Source organism: Giraffa tippelskirchi, chromosome 12 (genome assembly GCF_054371585.1).
Source record: "Giraffa tippelskirchi isolate mGirTip1 chromosome 12, T2T-mGirTip1v1.2.pri, whole genome shotgun sequence".
In the NCBI taxonomy this organism is placed as follows: Eukaryota; Metazoa; Chordata; class Mammalia; order Artiodactyla; family Giraffidae; genus Giraffa; species Giraffa tippelskirchi.
Window position 1 is genome coordinate 3,466,704 of NC_137286.1, and position 25,417 is coordinate 3,492,120.

The following is a 25,417-nucleotide window of genomic DNA, read 5'->3' on the forward strand; positions in this document are numbered from 1 at the left end:
TGTAATAGCTTTTGCCATACATTGACATGAATCAGCCATGGGTTTACATGTGTTCCCCTTCCTGGACCCCCCACCCACCTCCCTCCCCATCCCATCCCTCTGGGTCATCCCATTGCCCCGGCCCTGAGCCCTTGTCTCATGCATCGAACATGGAATGGTGTTCTGTTTCACATATGATAATATACATGTTTCAATGCTATTCTCCCAGAACGTCCCACCCTCACCTTCTCCCTCAGAGTCCATAAAATTGTTCTATGCATCTGTGTCTCTTATTCTGTCTCGCATATAGGGTTATCGTTACCATCTTTCAAATTCCATATATATGCATTAGTATACTGTATTGTTGTTTTTCTTTCTGGCTTACTTCACTCTGTATAATGGGCTCCAGTTTCATCCATCTCAGTAGAACCGATTCAAATGTATTTTTTTTAATGGCTGAGTAATATTCCATTGTGTATATGTACCACAGCTTCCTTATCCATTCGTCTGCTGATGGACATCTAGGTTGCTTCCATGTTCTGGCTATTGTAAACAGTGCTGCGATGAACATTGGGATACACGCGTCTCTTTCAATTCTGGTTTCCTCAGTGTGTATGCCCAGCAGTGGGATTGCTGGGTCATATGGCAGTTCTATTCCCAGTTTTTTAAGGAATCTCCACACTGTTCTCCATAGTGGCTGTACTAGTTTGCATTCCCACCAACAGTGTAAGAGGGTTCCCTTTTCTCCACACCCTCTCCAGCATTTATTGCTTGTAGACTTTTGGATAGCAGCCATTCTGACTGGTGTGTGATTTTTTTTTTTTTTTTATATACTCAAATTTTGCAAGGTCAACGAGTGAAAAATATGGTACTTTTTTAAAAATAGAGAATGTGTGGTTATAAATGACTGAGCACTTCTGGTACATCCTGGATAATGGACTGAAGACGATTCAAAATGCTTTTCCCAAATGTTCTGAGAAACTTGGATTTTAATATTTTGGGCTTCCCTTGTGGCTCAGCTGGTAAAGAATCCACCTGCAATGCGGGAGACCTGGGTTTGATCCCTGGGTTGGGAAGACCCCCTGGAGAAGGGAAAGGCCACCCACTCCAGTATTCTGGCCTGGAGAATTCCATGGACTGTATAGTCCATGAGTTCGCAAAGAGTCAGACATGACTGAGTGACTTTCACTTTAATATGGGACTTATTTATTTATACATGCTGTGCGGCTTGGGGGATCTTAGTTCCCTGACTAGGGATGGAACCTGGGCCCTGGCAGTGAAAGCACCGCATCCTAACCACTGGGCCACCGGGGAATTCCATGAGGATTTTTTTTTTTAACTTGGAAAATATTTAAATTTTCACTTGTTAAAAAACATTTCCATATGAAGCTCATTGCCTATCCCAAGTATTTCATTTTGCTAGAGAGAGATTTAAAAAATTCACAACCTAGAAAGAATACAAGTGGCAGGCAACATAAAGGATGACCCCCCCCAACTCCAGCGTCCCATTAGACGTGTGCGATGGCCTGGGTACTAGCATCCAGTAGTTTCGTCTGGGCTTCCCCATCTCTGGGTCTGTTTCATTCTCTGTAAAACAAGGGTTTTGAACTAGACCGGGGTTCCTAGAATTCCAGATTCCGCAGGTCAGAATGCAGATGGACATTGCTGCTGTATTAATAGTTTTTCCGGGGGGTGAAGGTGGCGCACAGGAGTATCAATTGTTTTCAAGTAGGGAATTACTAGAAAACTACTATTTATGTTTGTGTTTCATGGAGGTTTAATGCCAAGTGTGGAGGAGAAGCCTGTCGGGTGAAGGACAGTTTCCTGACCCAGGTGGCACAGTGGTAAAGAGCCTGCCTGTCGATGCAGGAGATGAGAGAGACGAGGTTTGATCCCTGGGTTGGGAAGATCCCCTGGAGTAGGAAATGGCAACCCACTCCGGTATTCTTGCCTGGAGAATCCCATGGACAGAGGAGCCTGGCGGGCTACAGTCCATGGGGTCACAGAGAGTCAGACACGACTGAGTGACTGGGCACAAAGGAAGGCTCAGTGCCCTGGAGGATAGAGGGGCCCTCTGTCATGCCCAGCACCGTGTGAGCAGGTGGGTGGTGGGGCCCCGGGCATGGCCATCAGGGATCCGACACAGTTCCCATGTCACCTTAGATGGGGCAGATTTGGGGTCCCAAATCATGTTGACAAGAGCAAGGGGCTGGGAATTGGGAGACGTGGCTTTTCTGCTCACCGAACATCTGTGGACCTGGGTCTCCTCACCCACGAAGCAACTTGCTTTGCGAGGAAGTCACGCCAGTCTCCGGGCTGGAGAAGAAAGCTCGCGAGGAACCTAGTGTTAACTTACAGTTCCTGGACTGCGGGCCCGGGGTGTTCATGGTGTTATATATGAATGAACGAATGAATGAAGTCAGGAAGCCTCTTTTGCCCGAGGTCCCCACCCTGGAGACTCCTGCCCCTGCCTGGCTGGGCGGCTAACCAAGACGACTGGTTTCCTAGACGCCTCCCCTTCCACCACTCCTTCCTTACCAAGATGCCCCCGCCGACCAGCCTATTCTAGAAGCCCAGGGAGCAGGGAACACGTTTCCCCCATGTTCAGACTCTGAGTTGAAGGGGAAAACATAAAGCAAGGTGTATTTTCAGGTTTACTTGATGTTGATATTAAATGCAAGTCACCTCTGGGCCAGGCCCGGGTGTGGAACTGCGTCCTCCCGGAGCGGTGGAGACCGGCTCCTCCTCTTCAGGTTCTGTTCCTCTGCTGGGCAGCTCATGAGTCTCGTCTCTGGAAGCTTCTACTTCCTCAAGCGGCTCAGTCGGAAAGCAGGTCTCACAGTTCAGCCGGCAGCCCCCTCCTCTTCCTGTCTCTGCGTGGCTGTGTGCTGGAAGGAGTCAAAGCCCCCCCAACAGGCGCCACTGGCCTCCTGCTCTGCTCCGTGCTGGCCGCGGCCGGGGCGGCTGACCAACCTCTCTGTGCCTCCCGCTCATCTGTGAGGCGGCTGAGCCCCCAAGGGCGCCCCTTGCCCCGACACAGGGCTGCCCTTTGCTCCCGGCAGGTCACCCCTCAGCCCTGGGAACGTCCTGCCTGAGGAGCGTGTCTGTGTTCCGTCTGGGGGCTTTGGGCCTCCCTGGATAGTCTGTGCTAATGGTGGGATTTGGGGCAGGGACCGCACAGAATCAGTTCCATCTTTGGAGGGACTGGACGACACTCGTCAGTTATGTCAGTTTGACTGACCCCCGATGAAACTGGACACCAAGGCTGGGGCCATGAGGGCCAGGAGGAGCTGGGTGGCGGGGAGGAGGGGGTGGGGAGCTCCCAGCCGGTCCCAGACGACCCCACTGGCTCACGCATCTCTCCCTGTGCTGACTTCCATCTGGATCCATCTGGATCCTTCTGCTCCTGAACCGTGAGGACACCAGCTCTGCTCACTTGCTCGTGTCCTTCCGGGGAATCAGCGAGCCCGAGGTGCTGCCGCTGGGATGCTGAACCTGGCCACAGCCCTCCCACCCGTGGTCTCTGAGTGTCAGGCTGCCCTCGGGGTCCAGGAGGCCTGTTTTTTCTCCTTTGCCCATCATGCGAGTGACCCCCACCTGCCCTGGGGCTGGGTTTGGCTCAGTTTACCCTCCACAACAGGCTCTTTACTCCAGTCTTTTTGAAACTCACGGAGACACAATTCTGGAAGAAGCAACCTCTAGGTTTCCTAGCAGAAGCTTTTACTACGCAATCATCCGGACTCTGACAAAAAGAGAGGAAGCTTTAAGACAGTCTGCTCAACGGTAACACTTCCTGTGGACAAGACCTGCTGTGCGCTCACAGGGTAAGTTCTGAGGAGCCTGCCTTCAGTGAGGTCTGAACATCCTCTAAGCAGGTGTGGGGTGAACGTGTCCCCTGGGGCTATTTCCCCTGCTTGGCCAGAGTGGAAGCCTCAGCTCACAGCCCTACCCGAGGGGGCCCTGGGGCTGCAGGAGGCAGTCACAGGTGCCCTTAAATTTACAGGGAATTTGAGAGATTTCTAGCAAGTGCGCTCGAAGAGGGCAGTGAAGACTCTCATAGGGCTCCCACCCGAGAGTGCAGCCTCCCACCCGAGAGTGCAGCCTCCCACCCGAGAGTGCAGCCTCCCACCCGAGAGTGCAGCCTCCCACCCGAGAGTACAGCCTCCCACCCGAGAGTGCAGCCTCAGGCCAACTCCTTCACATCACCTTCGGTGCCGGGGCCGCCCTACCCCGCCCCTTGATCAGTGCCAGCTCCCCCCCCCCGGTGCATATTCTGACTCTGCGTGTGCTGCCAGTGTGAGCATGTCGGGGTGTGTGTGTGGGGGGATGGGGAGATAGAAAGAGGGGGTGCGGGTACGGGAAGGCCCCATCTGAGGACACAGCCACTCCAGCAGCTGCACCAGCGCTGAAGGGCCATCACACCCGGGTACCCTCCGTGGTGGAGCGCGGCCTGTGTGCGTCTCCAGAATGGCCCCCGTCACCAGACATGCGGGGACGTCCCCAGCGTTGCCACTGAGCCCCAGCTCCAGGAGGGACTTCGGCACTTTTGTCACTGGTGGTGGGTGGGGGTGGGGAGGAGTCACAAGGACCGTTTGACAGACAAGGAAACGGAGGGGCTTGGGTCACAGTCCGCCCGCTAGGAGGCCTGAGGAGGGTGGGGTTGTTGCCATGACTCCAGGGAACGGCTGATCCTGGGCGACTTTTCCGTAACCGCAGCGGTGAGAACAGGGAGCCCCCGGGTAAGATGAGGGTGGATCAGCTAGGACCCCAACTCATCCTCAGCCATCCTACTCTGCTCTCAAGACTTTAATGTCCCTTTAAGAATCATTTTAAACATCATGGTTAGGGCTCAAATAATTCCATTTTTATAAGCTGTGTTCTGACTCACATTTGCCTACTTGCAAAACGAGGAGTGGTCATTAAAAAGTCATCTCTACTTTTTTCCAACAGAGAAGTAAAAAAATGAGCTTATGGAAGGTTCGGGAAAGACAAGGCTGTGGTGGACGGCAGAGTGGCCACCCAACCTGTGTTGAGTGAGGGCCTTCCAGCCGGTGTCCCTGGCGGGGCTGCCCGCCCCTCACCGTCACCTGACAGCGGTCAGCACTGGCTTGCCCAACACCACGGCTGAATTTAGCGTCATGATGAGCAGTAAAATTCACAGGTTCTTTATTTAGTCCATATAATACACCATTTTTAGAGTTTTTCTTCTTTTAAAATTAGATAAAAGAGCATATTAAATGGCAAGTGTATGAAGTTTCTCTTCATAAACAATGTCAAAACGAAAAGTTTTGAATTACAAAATGTTAAAAAATATGTAGGTACTTAACATTTCACTAAAGCATAGAGTTACAGATATTCTCTAAAGAAAAATAATTGTGCCACTTACCTATTTTTGCTGTTTCTATGAACTTTTTTTATTCTGTACATAGGACATTTTGTACAAAATATGAAGTCTACATTTTTATTACTCATTACCATAAAACAAAGATACAATGTATGTACAATATTAAAAGGAAGCCATATTAAGCTGCACTAAAAAGACACTCGGAATAGTGACATTTCTGATGTACAGATACGTTTTGGAAAGAGTGAAGATGCCAAACGCAGAACTTTATGAAGAAAAACAGTCACCAGTTTATTTTCAATGTAGTACTTTTGAAATCAATTTGGTACAGAATAAACAGTGTATCTATGTAATAATACGTAAGCGGAACAAGTAGCACAGGGAATCTGAGTTCTAACTAGGAAAACTTTAAGAGGCCAAAATATTAAATAATACTCTCATCAAAGAAAATCAGTTTCTCTCAAAACCTTTTTTTTTTTCCCTTTTTGGTGAATGTTTGTCTTCAATAAAGAGCAGAAGGAAAACCTAGACAAAAAGATGTTCTTAAATGCTGAGCTTTCCATGTCACCCAAACAACGAGGTTTTGCTTTTTCCCTCGGGCAAGAAGAGAGGCTTCTCAGAGACCTCGCAGGGACATGCCGAGAACATCCTCCGTCAGCTGAAGACGGAAGTTCAAACAATGGTTTATCAAGATACACAAGACGCTGCTTTATATAGTGAAAAGCACCCTTTTTCCCTCAAAAGGAGAAGGCATCTGAACTTTTTTTTAAATGATAAATTTCATAATGGCAAAGTGGAAGGATACTTGTCAAGTTTCTCAGGAAGGTTTCTCCTCCCGCTTTCGGCTGGGGCGGCCTTCCGATTGACTACCTGCTCCAAACACAAGGGGTCCACCCCCTCCAGGTGACAGGACCCAGGGAGATACATGTCGTCGGGGCGGGGGGGTTAAGTGAGACCCACGGGCAGGAGGGTCCGAGCTGCACAGGGAAGCATGTCTGCTCCGCTCCTCACAGGGTCTGAGTGGGTCCCCCCTCCCCCGACCTCGACGGAGAGATAGATCCTGACGGAAGCCTTTGAAGCATCAAGACATTTAACATCAAGTTATAGCATCTTACGCCAGAGACACAGGAAGCTAGAATCACTGGTTGAGGGCAGCAGTATGCGTCTCAAATAGCTTTCGAGCAGGATAAGTCAGTCAAAATACTGGCCACCAGGAGAGACGTAAAGAACAGAGCCTTAAGGTTAAAGATTTTTCTCCTCGTGCTGTTCCATTGAAAACAAAGCGCTTAATACATGCAAGGAAGTCTGAGATATTTAGCAGCATTGAAGACCAGTGAAGACTCAGACGCTGTATTTTCCTTATGAGGCATCAACTAAGGTGTCCTCTTTGCAACAGAGACTCCTCGGAGGCCGTCGCTACTGCTTCTGCCATCCTGGGGACTGGACCGTGGGGAGTGGGCGGCGGGGGGTGGGGGGGGCGCTTGCCCACTGCACTGATTCTGTGACTTCTGCCCAAAGACAGCTGTGGCCTGCCTCGGGCCAAGAGCTGGCCTCACTCAAAATGATTCCCTGCTGACTTTCTACCAAATGTGGAATTCTCAGAGAATTGTATCAGTTGATGCGCCTCATTCAAGGGTAACAACGTGTTAAGTAGAGAAAAATCCTTCTGCAAAGTAAGACATTGAACACACCACTTTAAAGTTCCAATTCCAGGCAAGAGAAAGTTCTTTTTTTTTTTTTTTTAAACAACTTTCTCCTATGAGCTCACTCCCGGGACCCTGGTGCTGGACCACAGACCTGGAAATATGGCTTGAGTGACACGCAGAAGCAGCAGGACGTGGTGTGCACGGCAGTGGCCAGAGTCAAGTGAGACCTCGGGAAGACACAGCGGTGAGAATGGTCACGTCACTTTCCCAGTGAGCTGTGCTAAGATCGACAGCATAGAACCACCTTGGTGGGGTTAAACACAAAAAGACCAAAAAAACCCAAAAAACAAAAAACCCCCACCTAGAAAGAAATTGCTGGCGTAACAGTCTGAAGGGCTGTACAGTCTTAAAAACTATGTGATACTCTTTTACAGCGTTCCTTTGATTTGAAAACCATTGATATTCTCATAGGACCACCTATCCTAAATGATCGCAAATCCCATTTGGGGAGAACGTGAAGGTGACGACTGGGGTGCTTTCGTTAGCTCTGATTTTGGGGAACCGTCTTACATGGGGCCGTGCGGGGACCCCGGGGCGGGGGTGGGGGGGGCGCGCAGCCCTGAGCGGTCACCATTGTTTGAACTCCTAGTCTCGAGCTGAGGCGCAAGGACGTTATTGCCTACAGACGGGGTTGGAGAAAGCTTGGACTTGAGTGTAACTGACTGGTATGGCACACGGAGGGTGTCTTCTCTACAGGTGGGCGCGGGGGCTAGCGCCCGTCCTGGGGCGCCAGCTCCTCCGCGCGGCTGTGGGCCTCCAGGGCGCTCTTGGCGTGCAGGTCCTGGGGAAGCTCGGACTTGCGGCGCACCAGGGGCCGGTCCTTCTTCGGGTCCTTCTGTGCCTGCAATGAAAACGCACGGCATTGGCGACAGACCCGGCGACCTGGAGGTGTGCTCGCTCTGCCCTGAGCCAATGCAGCCCATGCTCCAGGGCCCCCCCGAGGACTCCAGACACCCAGAGGGGGGTGGCCCCACCCCCTCAGTGACCGAGGGGGGACGCCTCGTCTAGTAAGAGATAACCCAGGGACGGTGTTGGCATCGTGGTCTTCTAAAATGTACAGTTTTGTCCAGGGTATTGGATACCTCTATTTTGCAAATTCATCAGCTTTAGTACGTCTCATAAATGGCAAAATCTTCCTAGTTCATAAAATGTCACCGAAACCATTTTACGGTCGTGTCCCTTATAGAGGCATTTCAGGAAGTTGAAATTTCCCTTGGAGTAGATAAAAAGAAAGAATGAACAACACATTTAAACTGGACTCAAAGCCAGCAACGGGTCCAAAACTTCTATTAAATTTGAAAAAAGATACTTAAAATGAGAGGTATTAAGTAGGTCATGTAAGGGGAAAAACCTTCTAGAACTTAGAAAAACTATACATTTAATTATCTACATAAAATTTCCTAACATTAAGGGTAAGATATAAAAGACTCCCCTTTCCATTCCATTTTCTTCCTAAACTTAGGACATTTTGGTCTTACTAGGGGGAAAAAAAAGGAAAAAAATTAAATGAACCCCTGTTTGCATGGGGATTTAGAGAATTGTGTCTGCAGAGAAAGGGTGGCCTGAAATATGGGGAGTCTAGACACCAGTAGCGTCCATTTCCATGAATAACAGTTAAATTATTCAGTTTTGAAGTAGGGCCATTGCATCCATACCAGTGTATCTGAAACAAAACAAGAAGCCATCGAAGTCACCTAAACACACCGTATGTACCAGGAGGCAGCCGGTTTGTGAGGAACTTTGACAAGAACCACAACTTCCTTTCTGTTTAAGTGTCTCCAGCAAAGGGGAGATAGTACTTAAATAGAAATACTTTGGTGGTGCTGAGCAAACACCAACCAGGAAACAGCTGTACTAAGGCAATCACTTGACAGCAAAAAGCACACGTCTCTGACCACTGCCCCGAGTGGCCGGCTTGCCAGCACTGCTGGTATGATACGCAAAGTATACTTTTCTGTGCTTTAATAAAAATATTCAGGGACTTGCAGAAACCATATATGAAAAGTGCACTTTTTGCAGAGCTAATATTTCTCACGGTTCTTTGCAAATTTATCTATCAAAACCATAATAATGTCAAGGTTTGGAAAGAATTTTGTGTCACATCATTTTAGGATTATTTCTAGAAATGTTATTTGGATATTAAGGTTCATTTATGGCAAAGGCAGGAATTCTGATTTTCTCTCCTGGAAACTGGTGTAAGATGGCTTGGGGACCACCAGCACGTCGGGAGACTGGAGGCCCCCAGTCCCCGAGGGGCTGCCGGTCATGGTCACAGCCCTTGTAAAAGTGATCTCATCGGTGGAGCGTGTTTGCCTTCAACCCGGGAGAAACTCGGGGGGAAATTCTACCCTGAATTTTATGTCCGTTCCATGTTGAGTTGTAAAGCAAAGCCAAGCGAAGCAAAACAAAAGCCTTTCAGATACTTGAAATATTTAATAACTGCCGCCGACAAGCATTCCAAAGAGAAGAAACATTTTCATAGAAAAAGGCAATAGTAAAAGGCTCGGAGCTGGAACCAACAAATGCAAATTGAGAAGGCAAACATGACTGGGGAAGCTTCTGGAAGGAGAGAAAGAGTGAGGGACCTGCTGAGTCTTTCTGTGTAGCCATTTCAAACCAGGGTGTAAAGCAGAGAGCAGTTACACAAGCTACAAAGGTTAAAAAAAAAAACAAATCGGAAACATGGGAAGCAGGAGAGAGACGTCATGCAGACGGTCACCCTGGACGAGTGACCCTGGTGGAGGGCTGTGCTGGCGAGCATGCTGTCGATGGTGGGGTGGACAAGACAGATGGAAATGCTGCCCCGGACACCTCCACGGAGATGTGAGCCGGAAAGAACCGGTCTCTGTCCGCAGCAGGACAGCGGCTCTGAAAGGCCGAATCTATTCAGGAAGTGGGAAGACAACATCGGGGTGGGCGCACGGTAAGAGTGCACGCTTTCACTACTTAATTTAGGACAGAACTCATCAAAGTCTCCTGAGGGACCAGATTCCTGTGTCTTCACCATCACAAGCTGGAATGACAGGGAAAAAAAGGGAAAATACTTCATGTACACAGCATTGTCAGTTCTTTTCCTAAATATAAAAAAGCCTTATAAATACACTTCTACATACTGAGTAAGGAATACCTTCACTTCCCACCTTCCGTCTTTCTACACCTTCCTTAACTGCATGCTCGACACTGCTTTCCTCCCGACCGACTGTTAAAAATGAGAATTGCAAAACATTTTAAATGTCTCTGATATATGACCGTCATTCACATGAACTTTACTAGTTCTCTTTGGAGGTTCTACATAGGGTTACACAATTTTCTCAGAAGAAATACCAACCACAGTTCTGATAGGTAAATACATAATGGAATTTCTCCACAGAAGCCCAACCCAGTACGTTGCACTACCATTAGGGTCTCCTCCACTGGAGATTCTCCTGAAATGCTGCCATTTACCTCACGTGAGCTGTGAGCCCACATTCAAAGTACTTCGAAGAAATGTGGACTTATTTTGGAAAAATAAACCTAGCTGAAAATAAACTGAAAGGGACATTGAAAATGTTCACATTACTAAATATAAAAACTGAAAAGCCTAGTTTTTAGCATAACCTCTTAAGTCAGTTTGGTCTCCAAATGAGGAATATAGATTTCCCCTGTATCTCAGCATCTTCTCTTTGCTTTAACGACAGTGTTTTTGAGGATTTCAGGAATATGACTCCAAATATTTTCAAATTGACAAGAGCCTGTCATATCAAATTATAGCTAAGAGAGTGCACTATAAATTTCTTCATCTAGGTAGGCTGCTATTTGTGAGGGGCGGGGGCGAGTTCAACTGATCCATAGAAATCCGTGATAAGTCTTGAAATTGGGTGGTGTTAGTCTTCCAACTTTATTCTTTATTCAGAGTTTTCTTAGCTATACTAAGTTCTTTGCATTTCTGTATCAGTTTTAGATTTAGCTGGTCAATGTCTTTAAAAAGAGAAGGGTGACTGTTGGGATTCTGACTGGGTTGCATTAATTTGGGAGAGAACTGATACCTTAATAGCACAGTCTTCCAACACAGGAACAACATCCACAGACATTTAAAGGTAATGTGGGGGGCGGGGAGGGGAGATTTTTGTAGGAATGTCAATTACACCGAAAGCTCAGTCATATAATCTAATTTCAAGAGTCATGAAAATAACCTGGCAAACTAAGCGCTCTCCGAGAGACACCCCGTCTACACCCGGCGACTCAGGACTAAGGAGTGGATGAGCAGAGAGGCTGCTTCCCTCTCCACCGTGCAGTGAAGGGAAGGGAAGGAGACACGCCGTCCACACGCCCTCCAGGGGCCGCTGGAAGTTCAACCAGCCGGGGAGGGGTAGCTATCACGGAAATACATGGAGAGCTGACTTGCAAAGGCAGTCTTTCTCGAGACGAGAATGCCGTTTTGTGTTCTAAATCCCCTACAGAGTGGGCCCTGAGTCAGAAATATACCCAAAGATCGCACAGTTTTGTAATATGTTCATGACACTCTGGGCATAGTCTATTCTTTTCCTGGGTCTAATTATCAAGTCAAATGACGTCCCCAAAAGAAAACCCCTTCAGCTCTAAAATACTTAAACGTACCAGGACTGGCTTGTAAGCTGTCGGCTTCCCTTTCTGTGTTATTGGGCCTGAGTGACCTAAAGACTCCCATGTGGTTAGACTCAAGACCACCCGCTAGCAGGCTTGCTAGTAGGAGGGACCCCGACATTCACTTCCTCTGACTGCCTGCAGTCATGATGCCAGCACTCATGTTTCTAGCCCAGCTGAGGCTGTAAAATCGAAATGGCAATCAAAGAAATGACTTCAAATTCCCTTCCAAGTTAAAACAAAACAAAACTTAGTAGGAAAATTAACACCCTCATAAGACTGAGAAAAAAGATAAAGGATTTCGTTTTTTTTCCTTCAGGCTATTCATTGCTAAGCATATTGTGAGGCAATGATGGCATCCAAACTGGATTAAGTAAAAAATGCACCACTGATGTTTTTCCACTGTAGTTTCAGTGTTTGCATCCACCTGCCTTTATCTTAACCTGAGGTCAAGAATGAGCCAGGCAGGAGGAGGCATGCGTGGGTCCAGCAGCCCCGTGAAAAGGGGGTCTGGGCCCGTGCTGCCCGGTTGGAAAACAGTGCCAGCCACACACGTAATTCCAGATTGTCTAGTAGTCACACTGGAAGAGTGAAAAGCAACAAATGGAAATCATTTGAATAACATTTTTTATTTAACCCAGTTATAGCCAAAATATTATTTCAACACCTTGTCAGGAACAGAAAGTTATGAATGAGAGCTTCCTAGGTTCTCTCCTGCATACGAGGCCTGGGAGTCCCCTGGGCGTGCTTTGGGCCGCAGACGGCCACGGGTCACGTGGGCCTCTCGGTTGCCGTCTGGGGCCATGCAGTCTGGATGGTCCAGAGCGTGTGCCCGTGGTGACGTCTGATCCTGTCTGATCAGGCAGGGGATACAATTTACTTGAATGAAAAACACAGAGTTAAAAAGAAAACAAACAAAACCCTGAGCTCAGGACGACCCTCTCATCTCGAAACCATCTGCATTCAGAGTGTGGCTTCATTTTAGCCTAACTTGTTTTTACATTTCAGAATTGTAGCGCTGGGAATCTTTAGGAATTCTTACATAGCTCAAAGGGGATTCAGGTTTCAGAGTCAGAAAGGGCCATGTCCCCAGATTCAGGGAGTGCTTATCAGCTGCCTGGACTGAGAACAGGAGGCGCTGTCAGGGGCTCCGCCCGCTACCCTCTGCAAAGCCTAAATCGTGTCTGTTCCCGACTGAGCGACAGGAGCCTTTCTGTGGACCAGCGGTGATCTGAAGACGCATCTCTGCTAACTGGGAACAAGACCACGTGACTGCAGGTACTGCCTGAGGGACCCGAGAGCCCCGGCGCTCTGCCTGGCGTGCTGGGGCCCCCGGGGGCTGGCAGGAACTCCTTTTGAGTTCTTGCTCTAGCTGTGAGCGGACTTGCAGTTAAGAGCTGGGATTATTACTCTTAAGAGTAAATGAAGAAAACACATTTCAGGCACATATTAACCCTTAAAAACTGCTTCTACTAACTTGACCTAAGATGGACGAATGGAATGTTTCCCGTAAGACGACCAACTTGTGATTTCTCACGTTAGCTTACACGGGAGGCGCTGCTGTCCACCACGTGGCTAAAATTGTCTTATAAGCAAGTCTCTAAGGGGCGCGGCCAGCTGAGCCCTGCGCGCTTTTACCTGGCGAGCCTCCTCGTTCACTGTCTTTCTCAGCATCTGCACATCTTCAAATAAAGGCCCATCTGTCTCCATTGCCACCGGGACGCTGATGGTACTCGCTTGACTATACACTGTGTACTGCAATGCAAAGCGCGGAGTCACTCTCAGCCAGCGCTCAGGGCGGCATCTCGAGGAGGAGCCCTGGAGCCGCTGCCCTCCCCGGGGCCCCTCCTGAAGGAAGCCTGTGTGCTGCGGGATGAGCCGGAGCCTGGCCTACACCTGTGTCAGGGGCGAGCCCGCCTGCGGGCGGGGATAGCAGAGTGGCCACCTCGCTTCCAGACTCTCCCAGCCCTGGGCCACAGGACACCCGCCCTGGAGCCTTGGCCTCCTGACGCCCTGGGTCTGGTCACAGGAACCGCTTCCCTCGGAAACCTGCGCCTCCAGCCCCCTACCTCTGCACCCAGCCTGCGGGCCTCATGGCGCCTTCCCCGCGTCCACGTCACCCTCACTCAAGTCCCTGTTTGCTCCGCGTTTTCCAGATTCGCCTCAAGCACATCACGGATCACACTCGCCCTTTGACGCACAGCCTCTCTGTTCTCCTCCCAGAGGACACAGTCTCAATAGGTTCCGCTGCTCACCCCTCACCCTGCCAGCTGGGGCTGGCCCTGCGGGAGGCCCGATGTGCCCACGAGCCAGTGGGGTCCCGTTGGGGCACCTAGGGGCACCGCTCTCCCCGGGCTCCAGGCCAAGTCAGGCTCTGGTGTGAAGTGAAGTGAAGTGCGCTCAGTCATGTCCAACTCTTTGCGATCCCGGGGACTGTAGCCCACCAGGCTCCTCAGTCTACGAGGTTCTCCAGGCAAGAATACTGGAGTGGGTTGCCATTTCCTTCTCCAGGGGATCTTCCTGAACCAGGGATCGAACCTGGGTCTCCCGCATTGCGGGCAGATGCTTTAACCTCTGAGCCACCAGGGAAGCTCTGGTGTGAGCAGGACAGTTTTCTGACTTTGCTTCTGAGAGTGTGACTGGGGGTGGGGTGGGTGATGAGCTTGCTTCACAGGGGGCAGAAAGGCCTGACCGTCCACTCGTGTGTCTGCCGCGAGCTGGGTGCTACTCCAAGTACAAGCTATAACGTGAGTGCTAGAAGCCCCTTGACTGAAGGATTGCTGCGGTTCTCATGCTAACCCACTGAGGCTCCGGGCTGGTGGGGGGAGGCTGGGGTCCCGAGCTGCAGCTCCGCCCTCCCCGCCCCGCCCTGTGCCCTCCTGTCTGGGCGGAAGGCTCTCCAGCCCACAGCGAGCCCCTCGGCCTGGGCTGGGGACCTGAGCCCCCTGCCCTCCTGTCTGCCTCCCACCGGGCAAGCACCCAGGAGAATCGCTCAGCTCTCAGGGGCCCTTCTCCTCCTGACCCCTCAGGCCTGGGCCTCGCCTCTCTGACAGGAGGCCGGGCACCAGGCTGTGGGTGACCTTGTGATCACGTGCTGACCACCGTCGGCCCTGAAGCCGCCCCCTCCCGGGCCTCCCTCCTCCCCCACGGCTTGGATGACAGAACTGTCCCTCCTCACGCAGCCCCCCTGCTGAGGGTTTTGCAGACTCCCGCCCTCAGCCTCCTCGCTGTCCTGGGGAAACAGGCTGCCCCCTCGCGGGAGCCACATCCTCGGGTCCGATTCTCTCCCATGGTGACAGGCGCCCAGGCCCCTCAGCACCCCTGCCCGCCCTGGCCATCAGCAGCGTCTCCACCGGAGCCCCAGAGCACCCCAACGAGCTTTCTGAACACAGGTGAGCCGGGACACCGCCTGCACAGCCGAGGGGATCAAACCCACGGGTCCTGCTCCCTCTCCAGCTTCGCCCCCGACTCAAGACCATGCCCAGCCCCTCCCCTATGACGAGACTCATCCTCATCCTCGGTCTCCCTAGTGGTCCCATTCTGTCCTGAGCTGCTGAAGCACCCCGTCCTTAGTTGAGACTCGTTGGCTCCACCTGCAGGCGGCCCAGTGCTCCTGGGGGCTGAAGTCCTGGTGGCGTGGGGACCCCTGGCTGTGGCCACCCTATCCCCAGCCTTCCTTTACGTGTCTCTCTCTAAAGGTGCGACCAGCCTCTCGCCAGCATCACCCCCAGTGTGTGCGTCATCTGACAGTCCGGGTTCTCTCTGCTCCCACCTGGCTCCCCTCCTTGATACCCGGGCCCTGTCTCATTCCCATCTGTGTATCCTGGGACACGCAGTTGGCACCACTGGCTGAGAGAGGAGGGGGCACGGGGAGCGGGGGGCCTCATGCGACTTGTCCTGCAGGACTCAGGCTGGGAGGGGCAGGAGGAGGGCAGTGCCCAGGAGGTGGTGCGTGGGGTTCGAACCAGTATTTCAGCTTTTGGCCATGCCAGGAGAAAATCGGTGCTCCACACAGAACCCACCGATGAACGGCTGTGCCGAGAGCAGCGCGGGGCTCTGAGGCCCTGGGGGGCTCGGGGCAGAGAGAAGTTCGCACAAGGATGCTAGGCGATGCCTGCAGGAAGCCGATGTCACTAGCAGGCTCGGGGCGGGGAGGGGGTGGGCACAGGAGTCTCACCAGGAATAAAAACCTCCCCCCGCCCACCGAGGCTGACGTTCCCAACAGCTGGGAGAGGGAACGCACACCCCCAGAGACCCGTCTCCCACAGGAGAGGCAGGCAGCCGGGCTCTGTGCCCCGGGCCTGCCACGGTGTCGTCCTCTCACTGCTGACGGATGGAACACTGAGCCACAGCCGCATCTGAAAATCACAGAGCTGAGCCTGGTCTGCATGTCACGTGATCCCCACAAACGGGAAATGAGCGTTAAGCCGCTGTATGGCTTCTTTTGGTGGATTAGGATAAGCATGTTCATGTTCGAAACCTTCCGTATTTCACGACTTTACAAAATTGTATCACGTCTGACGTTAAAAACACCCCAACGCAAGCCGCCACAACTGCTAAGACAAACAACCCGAACCCCGAAGGACCACAGCTTTCCGAACCCAGTGGCCTACATGGGGACCTGCTGTCACATCTTAGGGCAGATGAGACCACGCTCGGGAAAACCCAAGGCTCAGCGCCAGGGAGACTGCTAGAGTCACCCCAGCGAACAGAGGGGGGGGCTGGGGACCGACCGCCTTAAATGGGGAGGCTGGTGAACCACTTCTCAGACGGCAGATTCGAGATGGAGAGTGAGGCTGCAACCACCCAACTACCTACTTTCATTACAGAAATAGAAAGCAGACTGTATTACCCACAGAATTATGTACTGTTTTTGGTTGTTATAAATGGCAAGCAGTGATTAGAATTTAGAAAAGATCTTCTCTCTCTCGAGAATGAATAGCGAGCACCAAGGCCCTGATTTCCAGCTCTGAGATACTAGCCCATGAAGTATTTTCCGTTTCAGACAGTGAGTGGTGGACTGCAGCGTGCGGACGGGCTGGGTGGGGGTGGAGGTGGAGGTGGTTCTCACGCACAGATGAGGGACGGGGCGGTGTTCGGCCCGGGGCTCTGCAGCACAAACGAGGCGGACCCGGGCAGAGCCCGCCCCGCAGACACTGCTACCAGAGACACCGTGACACAGAGCGGCCGAAGGAGGGAAAATGCGATGGATGGACATTCAGGAAAGGTTCAGAAACAGGGGAATGAGGACAATATATATATACGTTAGCAGGATCTCCCATGGGGTTTATTCCTATTTTCCAGGTAAAACAAATAAAATCAGACCCTCTGATTTGTACACATTTCACATGTTTTTCAAGGGTGTGTGTGATGGGGACCCCCCCGCCCTGTCTGACCTCGGCACGGGGCCATCAGAACAGACCCAGGCACCTGGGCGCCCTGTCAGGCCCGGCCCGTCCACCCACATGCCCCAGACGCGTGGCTTTACAACAAACGCCAGCCAGTATTTTAACCTCATGTTCAGCACAGACTCTGTTCTTAAAAGTATATACCCATAGCTATCTGCCTCAACTAACCACTGCGGTGTTTCACAGTAATCTTAAAACAGCACTTCTGCATAAGAGCGTGGAATATAGACAGCTAGGGAATACAAATCAGCATGTTGTTACGAAGGTGAAGGACATACTTTCAACTTTGATTCACGTGTCACTTTTTATTAACCGTCACAGAGATCGAGAACCCACAGAACTGAGATCACGACGACTTACGCGCACTTCTCACCACAGGCGATGAACAGGCTGCCTGTCATCTGGCTCACCTCACAGAACCTTTCAGGCCTTTAGGGGTAGCTGGAGCAGTTATCCTCAGAAAACAAAAATCTTTTCTTTTCTGGGGAGTGGAGCACAGCCTGAGAATTCTCAGGGCGGCAGAGACTCACAGAAAGGCTCTTCAGGGACGGTCAGATGCACCAGGAAGAAGGCCCGCCAGGACCGTGCTCCAATCCCCTGACCGGAGGACACGGCCCCAGCGGCCCCAGCGGCCCCAGCTCCGGTCCCCGACCCGGGCCGTCTGCGGGGGTGTCAGCTGGCTCACCTCTGCAGGGGACACTCCTTCAGTGCCGGCGGCCCCAGAAGACACGCCCGCTGTGCCCACCGGCCAGGGCGCGCCGGGACGGGAGGAAAGGATTAGTTGCTAAGATGACAGAAGTCAGTCAGCTGTTAATGAGAAAGGCTCAAGCCTGTGGAAACCTCATGTTAGGAAACAGGTCACCGACTTCATACTTCACCTATTTCAAATCCAGTTTTTATTTTTTTTTCCCTGTAGAATTAATTTGATATTAAAAAGAAAGGAAAGTACTGTTTCAACTACAGCATCTATGACATCTGGGCCCAGAACAGAGGTTGTATCCTGGCTTTCTTTTTACCACAGTATATTTGAAAGGTTCATATCTTATTTAAAAAGCGTAATAATAATAGTAATAATAATAATAATAAAAACGCCAATCCTGTGGTAAAAACTTTGTGGGGCAAAATAAGTACTTATACGAAAGTTGGAAAGTATTTTTATTGCGGACAGTTTCATACACAATGTTAGTGAAGTGGATCTGTCTCCCTTCCCACGATGAAGCCACACTCCTGTCTCACAAAAACACTCAAGTCACACCCTAGACGTTTTCATGTCACTCTCTTTTTTAGTACCTGGGGGTTTGCTTTGGCTAGGTTTTCTATTTTAACCCACGCTTCTTCTCGTTCTTTCATTTTTAGCTTCTCTCTGAAAAATAGTAAAATGTCGTTGGCGTTAGAGAACAAATCAAATTCAAGGAAGCGTTAAGTGGGGGGCATGGCCAGCAACACAACACCTCATTTCCTCTTTGTCACTGTCTGGTCTTATTTCACGTACGTCACAGTGGTGACCACGCGGTACACAATGGGGGGAAAAAACCTGGGCTTAGAGCTAAAATTATAAACACACCAAAGTTTTAACACGTCTAAGAATGTCAGCTCTTAGAAACGTCTGCACCAGCACCTCCACGCCTCCTTCCTTCCCTGGCTCTGTTGTGTTGTCACAGGATGCTCACAGCTTCGATGAGAAGTCTACACACCCGTGAAGGGTGAGACCGCACCCCAGCGTGGAGGAGCCAGCTGAGGACGTCCTTGCAGAGGCACAGCCCGCGGGTCCACACCAATGAGGCGCAGGAGCTTCAGGAAATTACTCATCACGGGGCTGACTCTTTTTTTTTTTAAATTTAGAAAACGTGCGGCCTGATGGGTCAGGTCCCTTTCAGGGATGCGATGTCCCACGCACAGTGATGCGCCATCAGACAAGCCCTGGGGGGTCACGCACTTCAGCCCTGGACGCTACGTCCACCCGAGGCAGGAGGGGGCCAGACAGCCTGCAGGTGTGAGGACGCCACGGCCAGCGCCCTGCGCCCTCCTCCTGCGGTACCCTTTGTCACCGCCTCTCACACGTTCTCCTACTCGTTCACGTTTCAATGTCTTTCTCTTTCTGCGCCGCCCAGAGCAGAAGCTCCATAAGGGCAAGGGCTTTCGTTTGTTTTATTCACAACAGGGCCACGCATACAGGTAAACACACACTGAGGGATGAGCATGGCACTCTTCGACTCTGATAACGGGTGGGTCACGCTGTTGCCAGCACAGCCCAGGGACTGCGTCACTGAGCGCGTCCCGGGACAGGCGTGGGCTCTGACGTCCTCAGGGCTCGAGAGCAGGGCCCTGGTTTTGCGAGGGACTCAGACACCAGACTCTGGAGAGAATGCCTGGATTTGTGGAGATCAACAATCAGAACAATAAAGCTACGCTGGGTAAAGTTCTGGCTCTCTTACACAAACCTTACAGGACAGAATCTAAATTCCCGCCTGATGACCATGAAAAATTACTACACATTCCTGTCTTTAAGTGTCCCCTGAGAGATGCAAAGATTTTGAAAGTTAAATTCTTGACTATACATGTACTTTTTGCAAAGATGACTGAACCGGTAGAATAAGGGAGAGAATAGCTAAGGTCTCTTTTTTTGGGGGGGTGCTATGAGGCTTGTGGGATCTTACTTCCCCGACCAGGGATTGAACCTGGGCCCTCAGGAATGAAAGTGTTGACTCCTAACCACCAGGGAGGTGCCAGAGAAAAGCTAACTTAGAAAATACATTTTCATCACGAAGGTTTAATCTGCTTTCCAGTACAAAAGGGCAGATTTTGCTTTGAAGTGAAGAATAACTTTTCAGGACAAACTGATGGGAGAGGTTTATTCAGGATTAAGGGGAAAAACAATCCTTGAAAGAATAACTTTTGAAAAGAACGACTTACTTCAGTTTCTCTGCTTTAAACTGCTGGGTGCAGTCGTCAAACAGTTTTTGGTTCATCTCCATGAAGAGTTTCAGTGCGTTGTATATCAAGCCGTGTATTGTCCTGCAAGGGGAGCCTCGTGTTGAAACTCAGGACGCTTCATCTTTCTGGATCCGTCTCCCTCCCCTCTCCCGCTATACACTACCTCCTCTCCCAGCCTGTCAGCGTATTTCAATGGCCCCACAAGTCTCCTAAGCTTTAGAGTTAAAAGACTGTGACTTTTTGACTCCTTGCTGGTTTTCTCAGAGGCAGCCCTGCTTCACCACGCCTCTCATTTCAGCGCCTGGGCCTTCTGGCTCACCGACCTGGCCAACGGCAGCCAAAAGCCACCTTACTTGGAAGTCGAATACAAAACGCTGAACCTTGAACAGATACAGTTAAGGCAAGCTTAATCATACAGAGAATAATGGAAACGTGTTACTTCCTGTAGATGTCAGCTTCCTTTCAATCTTACTCACTGAGGACAAAAAACTAATGTTGACACTGCCCAAGCCCAGCTCAGGAGCGTGTTCACTGCAGCTACCACGGAGCAGCTTAACCTAGCTCAGCTCCCAGGCGCTGACACCCAGGAAGGGAGGGCTCAGCTGTCCCCCTCCTGGCAGCGCCTCGGGAGGACTCCGGTCTCACCTGTCATCAGCTGCAGCCACATGAGGGACCCCCCCCAGTGATTTGGGCAGAGGACTGCCCCTCGGAGCCTGGTCAACCCACAGAATTGGGAGCAACAACCAAAAACTCGACTCTCAAGTCTTAACTAGTATTTAATTCACTATAATAAAACCAGATCCTGTTTAGAAAACATCTAACAGGACGTGTCTTTCTTTGCAGGGGGCAGGGACCTAAGCCATCACTGCTGGCCTTCACAGCGCTCTGAACTACACCCAGGAGCTGGGGCTTAGCTCGAGGGCTTGGTTAACACCTGCTGAGCTCAACAGAAGATGAACGTCACGCAGGAAAGGTTGTTGAAAGCGACATGTGAACACTGACCATTAAGCTACTATTTCCACTGTCACGGCTGCTGTCTCTCCTTCTACTTTGGCCATCAGTACCACTGCCGGACCTGCAGCTGAGAGGCTGCTGCAAAAGTTCCCCAAGTGCCAGAGAGGCGCCAGGAGCTTTATACTGATGTACGCTCACTCCACCCTAACCAACCCCTGGCAGCAAGGTGGCGGGCGCCACAAGGCAATGTGCTTCACGTGGACTGACATCATCTTGATCGATCACCACAAAACAGTGGGTGCCAACATTTTCTCTCTTTTTTTTTTTGGTTGAGCCAAGTGGCTTGTGGGACTTGAGTTCCTGGACTCGGGATCAAACCAGGGCCCTTGGCAGTGAAAGGGAGGAGTCCTAACCGCTGGACCACCAGGGACGTCCCAGTGCCAACATTCTTTCTACTTTTCAGGTGAGGAGGCTGTGGCTGAGGGGGACCCAGTGGGCAGCAGAGCAAGTCTGTGAACCAGGAGGGGTGAGGGCAGCAAGCGGGGTGAGGGCGGCAGGAGGGGTGAGGGTAGCAGGAGGGGTGAGCGAGGCAGGAGGGGTGAGCGCGGCAGGAGGGGTGAGGGTAGCAGGAGGGGTGAGCGAGGCAGGAGGGGTGAGCGCGGCAGGAGGGGTGAGGGCAGCAGGAGGGGTGAGCGTGGCAGGAGGGGTGAGGGCGGCAGGAGGGGTGAGCGCGGCAGGAGGGGTGAGGGCGGCAGGAGGGGTGAGGGCGGCAGGAGGGGTGAGCGCGGCAGGAGGGGTGAGGGCAGACACCGTGGACAGAGTGGCCCACCAGCCCCCAGCTGCAGGCCAGGCTGCGTCCCGCCCCGCCATCCCCCCACAAACAAGAGGGCAGGACTGGGTATCAGAGCTCTGTGCCTCCTGCCTTAAATTCTGATTCACTGATTATAACAGAAAGGGCAGAAGATGGAGAAAGCGGAACCCTGATTCCTTATTTATGAGAACAACGAGGGTACCAGGGCAGCACAGAGGATAGCGTGGTTTGAGGTCTTAGAAGACGACAGCTGAGTCCATCAGCCTGCTCACCCGTGTTAAGTGAGAGGATGAAGCAGAGAAGCAGGGGCAGGCGGGTGTCAGAGATGCCGAGGTGGCGTTTAGGTTATTCACCCCCTTCTTTCTGACTGCTTGGGCAGCGGGCATGGGGGGGCTCATTAGGGGAAGTGCCAGCAGGGCTCTGGGGGCCCCCATGGGAGGGGTGGCTGCTGAGCCCTGAGGATGTGATGACCTTTAACTCCTCTGGAGGGAACTTAAGAGAAGGCCTGGAAGATGCACCTCCTGACCCCGCCCGGGGACAAGATGGGGCTGGGGAGAGAGGCGCTGCATCCTGCATGTGCCTGACTGGGGCACAGGATGTCAACGAAAGGGCGAGGTACAGCCCACAGAGAAACGGCATCTTATTTTTTTAACTGATACTGAGACTTGGATTCAATAGTAATCGGTTTCAAGTATCAGCAAAACACTGTATGCAAAATTTAAAAACGGCCAGCGCAGGACTTCCCTGCTGGTCCCGTGGTTAAGAATCTGCCGGCCGATGCAGAGCACACGGGGCATGTGCGATCCCTGGTTCGGGAAGACCCTCCATGCGGTGGAGCAACCAAGCCCGAGCGACACGATTCCTGAGCCTGCGCGCCTGGAGCGCATGCTCCGCAAGAAGAGAAGCCACTGCACTGAGAAGCCTGCACATCCAGGGAGGAGCCCCTCCTCGCCCCAACTAGAGAAAAGCCTGCATGCAGCAACAAAGATCCAGTGCGGTCAAAAAAAAAAAGCTACCTGAGTTTAAAAAAAAAACAGGCTAATTAGAAAGGGGTAAAACAAAGGCGGGTGGTGGGCACTCACTTGTTCCAGTGGGTCTTGGAGTTGCGGTACAGGGATGGGAACATGATGGGCAGGATCTTGGCCGCGTTGTCGCTGATCAGGCTCATGATGTACTCGTTGTTCCAGTAGTACAGTGCCCGCTCCGCCACCTGCAAGGCAGAAGGGCGCGGCGCTCATCGGCGGTCAGCACACAGGTGGGAGAACGAACTCTACTGGACAGGAAGGGTAGGATTATGTCTGCAAATGAGAGGGCTCTAGACTGTAACCCCAAGGTGCCTTCAAGAAAGAGGCAGATGATTCCATGTCCCTCAAGATCGCTGTCACTCATTCTTCCATGAGTTCGACCTACACTTCTGCTGGACACGGGCCAGATGCTGAGGCCACAAGTCACATGAGCTCGCCCTCCCTATCCATCAGCCACCCAGCACCCTCCACGGGCATCTCCACCTGGGGAGGCACCACCTGGCCCTGAGGATCCCATGGGGAGGCCTGCAGGCAGAAGCCCTTGCCGTCGGGGAGCTCGCTCTCTGTGGGGTGAACCCACGACGGCGAGTGGTCTGATATGTTAGTGCTACATCGCATGGTGAACGGCAGCAGGGGAGGCAGGGAGAGCTGGTGTGTGTGTGGAAATGTGGTTTCTGCTCAAAACCGGTGGTGGCGAGGCCCGTCCCTGCTGAGGGCTGGCAGGAGGGGGCGTGAGACGGCCGTGGGGTGGTCGGCTAAGGACAGCAGGGTGGAGGACGCGGGCGGGGCGGGGGCCACCGCGGGGTCAGCTCTGAACCTGCCGGCAGGACTGAGTGGCCGCCTCGCCCTCTCCGGCCGGATCGTGACTCCCTGGAGACTGTGAGGTTCTGCTCCTTTGGTGCCTAGATTTCTACCTTGTTCACAAAGACTTCACCATAAATATCATCTCGACACAAAACGATGGGGTGCCCAGTTTGTTAAAAGGAGGCAGACAGGCTGGAAAAGCCACTGGGATGACCTCTGACAGGGGCTGGGAGGCTGTGAGGGAGAATCGGCAAAGGTGTGGTGTGGCTGCGGCCCCCACGCAGGGACGTGGAAGGGACGGAAATCTGAACCACGACTGTTTTCTAAAGCTCAAGTGTCAGAAATGGAGCGCTTGTGGAGGGAGGGAGTGGAAGCCAAACAGTTGCACATTCTCTGTAAATACCGAGCACTCAGCTGTGGACAGTAAGGTTGCGTGTGTCTGGGAGCCCAGGGAACACGGAGATGGAGGCGGTTTACAGAGAAGCTGCCGTTAATCACTCTTATTGAGAAGCGTGTCTTTAGTGACAGGGCGGGGATGAGGCATGGGAGGGTTATTTTAAAGACCCGAAGCCTCAACATGTTACAACTGAGGTGAAAGGTTGATTGTCACCTTCAGATTACCCGAAGGACAAAAACACGACCAGCGACGCCCCACAACCTACTGGCTCCTGAGGGGACGGACTCGAAGCCGCTCTCTGCGGTGCCCTACCTGGAAGTGGGGGCTGGAGACACACTTGGCCAGCTGCCGGAAAAGAGGCTCCATGATCTTCACGAACTCTGACGGCTCAATGACGTCCAGAATCTCTTCCAATTCGTTCAGGAACATGACTTCTTTTGGACTGTGGGTCTTTGGCCAGTACTTGAGAAGGGCCATTACCACCTACAGAAGAGACAACGCACAAGGGTCACGGCCTGCTTCCCTGTTCAGGGGTCCCCCCCTCTGACAAGCCACAGATGAGGTGGTGCTTTCTTCCCTGTAAGAAGGAACAGTGACTCAGTGGTTGAGAACTTGGCTTTTATAATTAGTGTTCAAAGTATTAGTCGCTCAGCTGTATCTGACTCTTTGAGACCCCGTGGACTGGTGCCCACCAGGCTCCTCTATCCTTGGGATTCTCCAGGCAAGAACACTGGAGTGGGTTGCCATGCCCTCCTCCAGGGGATCTTCCCGACCCAGGGATTGAATCCGGGCCTCCTGCATGGCAGGCGGATGCTTTACAATCTGAGCCATGAGATAGGTCTAAATCTTCTATACTTTAGAATCACAGTTTTAAAAAAGAAGACAAAAAGATAGGCAGTTAGGTGAGTTTAGAGAAAATAAGACCAGTGGAGAAACGCAGAGTATATGAATTCATGTAAGTGTTTTCCGGTGGAGACACACACAGGCACAGTCCATTTCTCTCTCAAGTTAACTGGCTGTTCATATACTTTTACGCACATACATACATAGGGGCTTCCCCGCTGGCTTAAGTGGTAAAGAATCCACCTGCAGGAGATGTGGATCTGAACCCTTAGTCGAGAATATCTGCTCAAGGAGGAAATGGCAACCCACTCCAGTATTCTTGCCTGAAAAATCCCATGGACAGAGGAGCTTGGGGGGCTATGGTCCATGAGGTTGCAGAGTGAGACACAACTTAGCAACTGCACACACATATACATACATAGCTGTGTGCACAGTGTTTTCAATGGTGTTAAAACACATCAAAAAGAGACGCGAATTACTATGAAGTATTGATGCTGCTGGCAAGCCCTCTGTGTGGCCATGGTCTGATGCCAGCCCCTTGGTGCTCTGGAGCCCTCATTAAATACCAGGGGGAACAACAATCCTCGCCTTGGGGCTGCCGAGAGGACTT

At 51.7% G+C, this 25,417-nt stretch overlaps 1 protein-coding gene across 50 annotated transcripts in view; it reads right to left on the bottom strand.

The window, feature by feature from the left end:
* Positions 1–5,121: 5,121 nt before the first annotated feature.
* The window catches only part of PPP2R5C (protein phosphatase 2 regulatory subunit B'gamma), a 150,918-nt gene continuing 130,622 nt past the window's right edge, over positions 5,122–25,417 (bottom strand). For 9 of the 50 annotated variants that reach the window (XM_081548823.1, XM_081548829.1, XM_081548825.1 and 6 more), the window contains 6 exons: positions 24,277–24,447; positions 22,821–22,948; positions 19,953–20,054; positions 18,330–18,402; positions 13,270–13,386; positions 12,240–12,485 (listed from right to left, as the gene is read on the bottom strand). In XM_081548823.1, the coding sequence (XP_081404949.1) occupies positions 12,303–12,485; positions 13,270–13,386; positions 18,330–18,402; positions 19,953–20,054; positions 22,821–22,948; positions 24,277–24,447 (774 nt within the window). In that variant the 3' untranslated portion in view covers positions 12,240–12,302. Of the gene's footprint in view, positions 7,871–8,111; positions 8,242–9,442; positions 10,043–10,156; positions 10,229–12,239; positions 12,486–13,269; positions 13,387–18,177; positions 18,403–19,952; positions 20,055–22,820; positions 22,949–24,276; positions 24,448–25,417 lie in introns of those variants that run through there. The other 41 variants (XM_081548839.1, XM_081548834.1, XM_081548833.1 and 38 more) reach the window with 9 other exon arrangements.